This window comes from Lissotriton vulgaris, chromosome 2_1 (assembly GCF_964263255.1).
Source record: "Lissotriton vulgaris chromosome 2_1, aLisVul1.2, whole genome shotgun sequence".
In the NCBI taxonomy this organism is placed as follows: domain Eukaryota; kingdom Metazoa; phylum Chordata; class Amphibia; order Caudata; family Salamandridae; genus Lissotriton; species Lissotriton vulgaris.
In genome coordinates, this window is record NC_141687.1 from 832637724 (window position 1) to 832649759 (window position 12036).

General features: G+C 47.2%; 1 protein-coding gene across 1 annotated transcript in view; it reads left to right on the top strand.

Annotated features, from left to right (window-relative positions):
* The window catches only part of LOC147731242 (uncharacterized), a 76763-nt gene extending 65021 nt beyond the window's left edge, over positions 1–11742 (top strand). The window contains exon 2 of the mRNA XM_086956249.1: positions 8343–11742. Within this exon, the coding sequence (XP_086812375.1) occupies positions 8343–10193 (1851 nt within the window). The 3' untranslated portion in view covers positions 10194–11742. The remainder of the gene's footprint in view (positions 1–8342) is intronic.
* The last annotated feature ends 294 nt before the right edge of the window (positions 11743–12036 follow it).

The following is a 12036-nucleotide window of genomic DNA, read 5'->3' on the forward strand; positions in this document are numbered from 1 at the left end:
TTAGTTTAAGATCCTGTGCTGGTTTGTAATTTGCCGTGGGTCCAAAATCCATGATACTTGAAGCAGACATCAGGCTTTACGTTTATTGTCATGGATTTAGTTCAGCATATGAACTCTGGCTGCTGGTATCTAGTGACCTTTTCAAGTACAGAGGAGATCACGGTATCTCTGTGCGGATCTGTAACTTTTGGAATTCACTAGCTGTGGAAATTGCTGGCTGTCCACCACTGTGATCTTGTGGGTGTAAACCTTAATTTTCAATCAAGAGCAACACATTGCCTTAGTCTGTTTTTCGTCCCGGCCCTATCGTAGCAAACTATGATTTGTTCTAAATCACAAGGTTAGCACTTAAACTGATGGGGTGGTATAAAACATTTGAAGAAAAAATGGGTTTGGAACTGCACAGTGAAAGGAGAGCCTGGAACTGTTGTTGTTAAATGTTGGGAGGATCTTCTGTAGAATTCAGAGAGAACACTCTTAATGGAAAAGTAGCTTTTCTTTGGTCTGCTACACCTATCAACTTTGACTTCAGAGTCTCCCATCTGATTGCTTCTTCTGGAAATGGCTGATCTTTGCCACCCTTGTATGTACCAGTACTCTGAGTTGTCTTTATAAATGTGGATGGATGGATCAGACTGGAAGAATAGGATGGATGAAAGTGATTGGAATGGATGCATGGGTTGTGATTTGGATTGGATGTTGGATTCGGACTTACGAACAAATTACTTACCTTCGGTAACGCATTATCTGGTAGAGACTCTATCTAGCTGCAGATTCATTACCTTTGAATTTCCCAGGCGTCAGGCTGGATCCGGAAACTTTTGCTGAGCAATACCGCTTGCGTGCAGCGTTGGGTGACTCGATTCGGTTCCGCATGTCGTCAATGACGTCGGTAGCGTCGGTTATGACGTCGCATGCCTACATAAGCGCCACCTAGGCTTGCGGACGTCAGTACTTTTTGTTTTTCCACGCCAGAAGAGCAGAGCCATGAATTGACTGACAAAAACATGTGCAAAACTATGGCCCTGAAAGAGGAGTAACCCTAGATCTACTACATCAGTCCGCAAAGCGGGGAGGCATGGGTGAGGCTGTAAGGAATATCCAGCTAGATAGAGTCTCTACCAGATAATGTGTTCCCGAAGGTAAGAACCTTGTTCATCTGATAGAGCCTTCTAGCTGCAGATTCCTTACCTTTGAATCAGATACCCAGGCCATACCATCCCCACGGTGGGTTGCGGACTCATGGAGAAGACTAAAAAGTCTTGCAGGACTGAGCGGGCACAGTACCCGTCCCTGCGCACTTGACCGTCAAGGAAATAATGTTTCGCAAACATGTGCAATGATGCCCACGTCGCTGCCTGACAGATGTCTTGGACTGGGACACTGTGTGCCAAAGCCGTAGTCGTAGCCTTTCCCCTGGTGGAATGGGCTCTTAATCCCTCACAGGGCTGCTTCTTCGCCAAGGCGTAACAGATTTTAAAGCAGAGAACAGTCCAGTGAGAGATGGTTCTTTTCTGCTCTGCCTTTCCCTTCTTTGCTCCCACATAACCCACAAAGAGTTGGTCATCCTCTCTAATGCGTCATGGTAGAACGACAACGCTCTTTTTGGGCCCAGTCGGTGGAGACAGTCCTTTTCCTTAGAAGGATGTGGGGGAGCAAAGAAGGTGGGCAAAGTGATGGACTGACCCAGATGGAATGGTAAAAAAGATGCCCTGGTGCGAAGCACCACCTTGTCCTGAAAGGACATAAAATAAGGAGGCTAGCTGGATAATGCCTGTAACTCACTCACCCTCCGGGCCGATGTAATCGCCACTAAGAAGGCTGTTTTGATGGTCAACAGCCAGAAGGGACATTTCTGCAAAGGCTCAAAAGGAGTGCACATCAAATACTGAGGACCAAATTAAGGTCCCATTGTGGCATAATAAAGGGCATGGGAGGAAACAATTGTACCAGCCCTTTTAGAAATCTGTTTATGATAGGAGATGTAAAGGGAGAAGGTTGGTCAGGCAGCCACAAAAAAGCAGACGGAGCAGAAAGATAAACCTTGAGAGTTCCCAAAGCAGAGCCCTGCTGTGCAAGGGTCAGAATTAATACAAGTACAGTAGAAAGAGAAGCAGAAAGAGGGTCAATAGACCTTTCTGTACGGTATAATACAAGTTTCTGCCAACGGCAGGCGTATACCGACTTAGTGGAGGGCGGCCTGGCTGACAGAATAACATCGCAGACTTCGGGAGGAAGGTCAAAAGTCTTCAACTGCCGCCGCTAAATCTCCATGCATGGAGGCGCAGAGTTGGAAGGTTCGAGTGGAGAACCCTCCCCTGCTGCTGCGACAGAATATCCTCCAGAAGGGGCACCCTGATCGGAGGATCGACACTCATGATCAGAAGCTCTGGATACCAGGCTCTCCTTGCCCAGTCCGGCACCACAAGGATGACTTGGGCCCGGTTGTTCCTGATCTTGTTCAGAACCCTGGGCAGGAGTGGTATGGGCGGAAAGGTGTACAACAGGCCTAAGCTCCACTCACGACGAAACGCGTCGCCGAGTGATTGCTGCCTTTGAAACTCCTACGCGCAGTACTGCTGACATTGCACGTTCTCTTCAGAGGCGAACAAAACTAATGAAGGTTTTCCCCACTGCTGAAAGAGACCTTGCGCCACCTCCGACTGGAGACGCCATTCGTGATCCTCTAGTCATTGACGGCTGAGATCGTCTGCTCTGGAATTCAGAGAACCTACCAGGTGTTGAACCACCAGGGCTAGGCTCTGATGTTCCAGCCACGTCCAGAGACGCAGAGCTTCTCTGCAAAGGGTCCATGACCCCAACCCACGTTGCTTGTTGCTGTACCACATGGCGGTGGTATTGTCCGTTAACACCTGCACAAACTTCCCCTTGACAGAGGGAAGAAGTGCTTTGAATGCCAAGCGAATTGCTCGGAGCTCCAACACGTTATGTGGAGCCCCGTCTCTGCCGAAAACCAGTGACCCCTGATGTCCATCTCTCCCAAGTGGTCACCCCACACAATTGTGAAATCCAGTTGAGGAAGGGAGAGATGTCTGCCTTTGACCCAATCTCGGTTCGTCAACCACCACTGCAGATCCTTCGCAGTTCCTTCCGAGATCTGAACCAAGTGGGTGAGATATCCCTGAGGCTGTGCCCATTGGAACTTCAAGTCCCACTGCAGAGCCCGCATACGCCATCTCGCCTGTCTTACCAACAGAATGCAGGAGGCCATAAGACCCAACAGCCTCAGTCAAGTTCACCGAAATCCAGGATAGAGGCTGAAATATCGGAATCATAATCTAAATAACCTGGTTTCGCTGCTCGGGAGGATAAGTCCGAAACTGCACTGTGTCGAGAACAGCTCAGGTGAAAGGGAGCGTCTGAGAAGGAGTCAGGTGTGACTTAGGCATGTTTATAGCGAATGCAGGAGGTCTGCCGTAGTCTGAAGGTGGGAGGCGTCTGCCTGGGGCGTGGACGACTTCAACAGCCAGTCGTCGAGGTGGGGGAAGACTGAAACCCCTAACCTGCGCAGCTGAGCCGCAACCACCGTCATCACTTGGCTAACACCCGAGGGCACTGGTAAGGCTGAAGGGAAGCACGGTAAACTGAAAGTGCTCGTGGCCTAACTTGAACCTTAGGTAACACCTGTGGCCCGGCAGGATGGGAATGTGCAAATAGGCATCCTGCAGGTCCAACACTACCATGCAGTCTCCTTGGTCTAAGGCAGACAAGACTTGAGCCAATGTGAGCATTTTGAAATTCTCATTTTTGAGGAAGAGATTGACGGTCCAAAGATCCAAAATGGGCCGAAGACCCTTGTTCTTCGTCGGAATCAGAAAGTAGCAGGAATAACAGCCACTGTCTACTTCTGAAACTGGAACCCTTTCTATAGCTCCTTTGGCCAAAAGAGCCACAACTTCCTCTTGGAGCAGTTTTAAGTGATCCTCCGCCAGCCGATTCTGACTTGGCAGAATAGTAGGAGGAAAAGAAAGGAAAGTAAGAGTATAGCCCTCCTGGACGATCTGCAAGACCCACTTATCTTTTGTTATGGATCTTCAGCGGGGGAGAAGATTACGAATTCTCCCACACACAGGAGTAGTGTAGTCCTGCAGAATCAGCCTAGGAGTGCTTGGAGGCTGCGGCTGCTGGGGGCAGTGTGGTGGACGACTTCTGTCCTCCATTCCGAGGACAAAATGTACCGCGACCACTTCCAAGCATAGCTTTGGAAGTCTGTGTGGGACGGTGGCTAGGATAAGGCTGACGTGGCTGGAAACCCCTTCAGTTGCCACGAAAGGGGTGAAAGGAAGACTGGCCATGAGGAATAGAGGAGAGCCCCAAGGATCTGGCCGTAGCTCGAGAGTCCTTGAACATGACCAAGGCAGAGTCAGCCTTTTACCCAAAAAGGCAGGTTCCATTGAAGGGCATGTCCATCAAATTGGCTTGGACATCCCCAGAGAAGCCAGTTCTATGAAGCCAGGCGTGGCGCCTCAAGGCCACTGTTGATGAAATAGACCTGCCCAACGAATCGGTCGTATTCAAACCACACCCAATGGTGAATTTTGCCCCATCTCTCCCGTCCTTGACAGCCTGGGAGAGCACAGCCCGGGCCTCCTCTGGGACCTGTGGCAGCACATGCGCAACAGTCTCCCAAAGGGAATGGGAGAAATGGCTCAATAAGCATGCAGTATTCACTGACCGCAATGCCAGACTGGAAGAGGAAAACAACTTCTTCCCTAAAGAGTCCAGTCTCTTGGAGTCCCTATCCGGAGAGGCGGAAGGGAATGCGCCCTGGGAAGTAGAGGCCAGCACCACCAAACTTTCTGGGCTGGTGTATTGGCTGAGGAACTTTTGGTCGCCCGGTGCTGGGCCATGGCGGTATGCAATTGTCCTGTTCACAGGAGCCCCTGTGCTAGGTTTGGGCCAAGTTCCTAGTAGGACGTCCGTAAGTGCCTCATTAAAGGGCAAAAGGGGTTCAGAAGTGGAAGCCCCAGGTTGAAGCACTTCGGTCAGGAGATTAGTCCTGACCTGCACTGAGGGCAACTCCAGTCCAAGGACCTCAGCTGCCCTCTTAACCACCATAGCATGGGACGCCCTCTCCTCCGTAGGCACTGTAGGTGGAGAGAGCATGTCAGTGTCTGGGAAAGTATCCAGACCACTGGCTTCCACAAGTTCGCCATACCAGTCCATGGTCTCCTCAGAGACATTCTGGTTCTCGAAAGGGTCTCCAGACTCCTCCCATTCTTCTTCTGAACCTAGCACATCCACAAAGCGCTCAGGCGACAATATAGAACCCCTGGGTTCTGTTGACGTTGGAATCGACGTCGAACGGCGACGTTCTGGCTCCATGTCGTCGGGGATGAGGCTGGAGCTTGCGCCGCTGGCACCGACTTCGGGTTCAACGTCTGCAAAGGTCGCGTTAGTACGACCGGCGTCAAACTGGTTCCGAAATCAGACCCCAGAGGCCCCACCAGTGCCGTGACCGAAGCCGTTGAACCCGATGGGGCCCGAGGGCTCACCAACTGGGTCGTTCCACTCAAGTACTCGGTGCGTGGCCTAATTCCGTTATTTGAGTGGGAGGCGCTCCGGCTCCCGGAAATGGAGGGAGACGCAAAGTCGACTCTGGCTCCTGCTCCGCAAAACCGTGCCTAGAGCTTTGGTCACTCTCTCGACCACAGACACCAGTTGAGGTGAAGTTTAAGTTTGCTTGGACTTCTTCTTGTGCTTCTTCCCTGAGTGTCCAGATGACCTCGAATGGCAGGAAAAGGACTTAGGGCTCAGAGAGCGATCCCGCGACCTCCTCTTCTTCAAATGGGATTGTGACGTCCTTGGAGCCTCGCTCGACGGTGTTGACTGCCAGGCCACGAGCAACTTCAATGCCCGCTCCCTCAAGGTCTTTGGAGCCATCGCCCGGCAGGCTGAACACAACTTCAAATCGTGGTCGTGTTCAAGACACCACAGACAAATGTGGTGGGGATCGGTACCTGACATTGTGCGGGAACAAGTCCTGCACTGTTTCAAACCTGTCTTCCTACCCGACATCCCTCGCACACAAAGTCTTCAAACATTTCGACAAAAGCCTGCCAAAAAGTGGCAGATGGGTAGCTCTTCCCGGATCGGTGCTTAACTGGCGCGGAAAGAAAAGAACTGACGTCTGCATGCCTGGGTGGCGCCTATGAAGGCACCCCAACAGCATAACTGACATCATTGATGACACGCGGAGCCGAATGTAGCCACCTGACGTTGCGTGCAAGGGGCATGGCTCAGCAAAAGTTTCCGGATCCAGCCTGACGCCTGGAAAATTCAAAGGTAAGGAATCTGCAGCTAGAAGTCTCTATCAGATTGTATTGTTTTTTTTGTGAACAATGAAGTAACCTTGGCAGAGAGGTTTGTGGGTGTTTTTGCAAAACAAAATCCTAAAATTCCCTCTAGCATCCAAAATATGGGAATGGGCTCATTACGAGTCCTAATTAACATGGTGATGTTATTTATACTGCACCTGGATTAACATGGCGTGGTAACTACTGGGTGCGTTATTGCTGGACACACATGTTTTTACCCTCGAAATGAGATTTAACTGCAAGAATATTTATTGCGCACCAATTTCTGTGCATTTTCGCCTCATCCTGAGCACTCTTCCCTTCATCCGGAGCACTTTTCCCCTGGATAAATTCCTCCTGCTTTTCACAGTCAACGGGTATGTGGAGATAACACTTGGAGTTGCAGGCCTTTCTGCAGAACACGCAGTAAGGCTTCATGCACTAACTCACTTTCCTTAGAACTCATAGTGAGGCCCCAGGTGTTTACTTTGTTTCTTGGTATTCACATGAATGTTTAACACCAAGCGATAACGTGACTTTGTGGAGGATATTACACACGGCACTGTTACCAACACTCTTAGTTCGTTGGCAAAAATGGATTCCTTCCCATCTTACAATGACATTTAAGCCAGCAGGTTACAGAAGCACAGATATCCTGTTTAAGCATCCAAGGACAGGCAGTACATATATCGGAAGCTGCATTAGCCAGGGTACCTATCAATGAACCTGTATAGCCTACTCTAGATCCAAAAATATAAATTGATCATTTATAGATATGAATAAAATCAGTGACCTAGCTTTGTGATCTTCTGCAGCACGAAAGACACAAGTTCAGCTGAATGGGTTAATGTGCCTTCGAATTTGGCATTGTTTCATTGAGATATATATATATATATATATATATATATATATATATATATATATATATATATATATATATATATATATATATATATATATATATATATATATATATACTAGCAGCCGGTCCCGACCTTGTCCGGGAGCAATCAGGCTTCAGGGCCCCCGCCCGCCCCGGCCCCCGCCCGCCTCTACATTGTCCGTGGGTCCCCCGGAGTAGCAGCCCGTCCCGACCTTGGCTTCAGGGTCCCCGCATGCCCCGACATTGTCCGTGGGTCCCCCGGAACCTTCCCTCATCGGCCGCACCTCCCCGCGCTCCTGAGTTCACCGGTCCGCCGCTCCTCCCAGCCTGTCCGCCGCTCCTCACAGCCTGTCCACCGCTCCTCCCCGCGCTCATGTCCGCCGCTCCTCCTCGCGCTCCTGGACGTCGCTCCTCCCCGCGCTCCTGGACGTCGCTCCTCCCCGCGCTCCTGATGTCAGCACGCACGCCGCGGCCGGCGCTACTTCCATGGGACTACTTTTTTTTTCTCGTACATTTTTTAAATAAGTTATATTTTTTAATTTATATAGCCTATGTCCATCTGCACAACCTGACAATTACAACGATGTATCGGGTGTGTGGATTGGCCCTGTGGTTCCCGAGTTTGTCACGTTTTGAAATAAAAGAAACTGCAACCAACATCAAGGCGTGTGCAGCGAGTCATTGGTATTCTATATATAGATATATATATAGATATATAGATATATATATATATATATATATATATATATATATATATATATATATATCTATATATCTATATATATATCTATATATCTATATATATATATATATATATATAACCTCAAGTCTGAGAGCAACCACTATGTAGAAAAAAAATATCAGTGGTGCCAATACTACTAAGTGTTAAAATGTTTAAAATCGTAAAGACACAAAGAGAAATGCAAGTGAAGAAACGGATAAAGAATTCGCAGAAAGGCTTTATTAAAATAGAGAATTGGACATTGTGAGTTATATAGTGAATGCCATTAATAAAATTACCTCTCACTGAAAAGCATCTGAATTCCCTCTGCTTCTCTTGTCAATCTTATATTTCATGTGTGGTTTACATGTTAGATCGTGTATGTTTTTAAATTAAACAAGTCTGTTTTTTCTTTTTGCAGAGGACGCATACAGAGTTTTTCCAAGACGCACCTAGTCCTGTACAGGTTTCGCTGAAACACAATGCTATTTGGGATCACAATGCTGATGGGGAAGTGTACGAAAGCTCAGTAGCCCCATTTAAGAAAATTATGCTGTACCCTCCTGTTCAGTCAAAACCGATACTTGTAAAGACTGTGGTGCCAAAACTTTGCCAAGTAAGCTCGTCGTCACCTGATCAAGAGCTGGTAAACCGGCTGGTGGTGGATTTTGTGGTGCAGGATGTCCAGAGGATCAGTGTGGTGGAGCAGCCCTCTTTCATTGCCCTAGTCAAGGGCCTGGCACCATCCTGTGAGGTCATGTGTCGCCAAGCTCTTGAAGAGCATGTGGAATGCACTTATGAGCAGATGACCGCAGATGTGAGAACCAGACTAAGGGACATCCCAACGGTGTGCACGACTGCTGACATCTGGAGCTGGCATGGATGCAGTTTCCTTGGCATTACTGTTCACTGGATTGACCTCTCCTCTCTTAAACGTCAATCAGCAGCTCTTGCGTGCTGTCGCTTGGCAAACAAGCTCGCATACAGCCAGATTGCATCGAAGATTATTGAGATTCATGAAGCATTTGGGATACAGGGTAAGGTGCGCTGTATTGTGACAGACAATGGGTACAACTTCATGAAGACTTATCAGGGTTTCCCGCATCTGTCTGAGGGTTTTGGGAAAGTTCCTACTAATGTAAAGGAAGAGGAAAATGAATCATTCCATGTGTTTACTGAAGTAAAGCAGGAAGTGGAAGAGGATGCACCTGTATTCCTTGACGTTCACAGACTTCTCATGGAAGGTCAATTGGACTCTAATGCCCCACGCATCCTACTTCCTCCTCATCACCAGTGTGCAGCCCATGCCTTAAGCCTTGTGGCCTCTCAAGATGCACATGCTATCCTAAGCCATGGGCCTTATGCTTTGAAGATGTTGTACCATTCCGTGATAGTTAAATGTGTTGCTCTCTGGAACAAGAGCAACCAGTCAGTCCAACTTCCGGAGATGACAGTTGAAGATCATTGTGTTAGGGGGTGGAATTCCTTATACCAGGTATGCAACCGGATGAGGAGTGTTCCTGTGGAAATCCTGCATGATATTTGTGATCATCTTAAGCTGGAGCGCATCCGTCCACCCGAACTCGCCTTCTTGGATGAATACTGTCGCATTATGGAACCCTTGGCCTGTGCCCTCGATATATTGCAGGCCGAGTCCAAGTGCCTGATCGGTTTTCTTCTTCCTACCATTGCAGCCTTGCGCAAAAAACTTGAGGCACTGCGGCTTACCCTGACCCTCACCACCCATCTGGCAGATGGCTTACTTGACGCTCTCCATCGCAGGTTCAGCAACTGTTTTAAGAACCGTCATTTGGTCATTGCAAGTGCAAGCATCCCTCAGTTCCGGCTGCGATGGATGGAAGACAAGACAGCAGAGCAAGCCGTTGGCTTCCTTCGTGAAGAGGTGGCTTTTATTAAGCCATCTGAGGTACAGCAGCCCTCCCCAGAGCCTGCAGATGTGGACGATGACGAGGACTTCTTCCAATTTAGTGCCAGCAGACCCGCAGTAGGAGAAGAGGAAGTTCTCAAATTTCTGACTGATGGTGACAAAAGTCTCTCTTGTCTGCTGAAGTACCCCTTGGTCAAACAGGTGTTTGTCATCCATAATACCCCTTTGCCTTCCAGCGCACCTGTGGAACGCCTCTTTAGCCTTGGGGGTAGAGTTTTAATCCCCTCAAAGCAAGGACTCAGCGACTCCAACTTTGAAAAACTGGTGCTACTGCGTTTTAATAGTAGTATGAAGCTGTCGTCATCACTAATGCTAAGGAGATAGCCGAATGTCTGGCTTTAGTACCCTTTTAAATAACAGACGAATATAGACAATATCTTGGTTGTTGAATCATGCAGTTGTTGTCACTAGCTTCTATATTGAGCACAGACATGCTGGTTACTCCAAAAACTGTTAGACAACAAATGCACATCTCCTCTCTCTTAAAATCGGCAAAGCCTCTTGTTCTCTCATGATCATATCCTCGATAAACCTGTGACCTTCTTTGGTATAGGAGCCCAAGTTCACATTTTTACTCATGGTACAAATTGTATGCCTTCGTTCCTTCCACTAGGCTTCTGAAGGGTGTCAAAAGCTTGGGTGGTACATTTAGAAAACCACCTGCCAGTCCCCTTGTTAGAACTTTCATTACTGAATAAACTCACATTTACGTGCAAGCAAAATCCTGTCGCTCCTTGTTCAACTCTCCCAATTCCAGTCTGCCTCCCCTGCCATTGTGAGGCATATGGGGAGTGGAGAGGTGCAATTTGGGCAACGTAAAGTGCTCCATTTGTGAGTGCAATAATTCAAATTTCTGACCTGAAAAATCTAGACCGATTGTAGGATTCCTTTAGGAAAAAAAGATGACAGTTCTTCAGATTTCCATGAACTGAAGTATGCTTTCTTTTAAATGTTGCAACACCTTTCCACTGTGAAGTTGTTTTCCCTGACCCTCTTTAGCTATCTTCCAACATCGCACATCCTCACAGCATCCAAACTTGCATAGTCATAGATTCTGGGCGCCAGCTGTATTTGTCAATAAAATACGAAAATGGTATGTTTTAGGAGGCGCAAAGATCCACGGTGCCCACAACTGGATTAATAAGTATTGCTTGTAAAAAGTAATTGTAAGATAAGAATTCGAAACAGCCCCCCCCCCCCCCCCCCCCATTGTAAAAGTAACCTGTACGTTTCAGGCTACTGTGAGCAACTTCCGGCCCGCATAAAGGTGGATAATTAAGGGAATGTGAACGTGACATAGGGTCGCTGTCTTCTGTTTTATTCCTGCAGAAATGATAACAAATAAACACATGGATCAGGCAAAAATGAGATGATGAATTTTCTTTTGACTTCTACAAAAGTAAAGTTTCATGATGTTATGGGAGCTGATGCTTTGGAAATCGCAGTGTGTCAAAGTTCAAAAGGTTTTTAATAAAAGTAATTTTCCAGTGGCATTATTTTGGTTTTTCCAACTTGAGTTTCTGCCGCTTGTTGCAATAAGCATTACCTAAAAAGGGTAACATGGAATGAGGTGATCCTTTAAAAAAGTCATTCTATGCTCAATGCGCGTGCTGTGGACAGTGGCTCCTTTTTTCCAATCTTGCTGACCGTAAAGCTGGATTGTTCAAATTTTTACAGAGGTATTCACCACGCTGTTGCTAATGTGACGGTAACTCAGGTTAACTGATCATTCAATATGTAGAACGTAGGAGATTAACAACTTCACTGAAATTCCTTTTAAAATGTTGTATAATTTGCCCTGACTTTGGGGCCTTCAAGTACAGTTTGATATCCATAGATAGCTTATAAATAAAAAAACACTTTGAAACTGAAATTTCAACGACTATCAAAATCAGTGTCTAAGCATTTCCCCTACCCCCAAATCTGTTTTTATTTATTTTTGTTATGATTATGGGTTACACATTAACAGGGTTTACACGCATGATATGCATTACAGTCAATAATTCTCAGTAGTTATATCATGATAAAAAGAATATGATATTGCGATGACAATCCAGGTAAGTTTTCACACGTCATTGCTGTTCGTGCAAGTAGTTAGCAGTTGGTTACTTATTGCAAATAGTGTATCTTAAAGTCTCGAAATATTGAGTAGTCTGAGTGCGTAAGG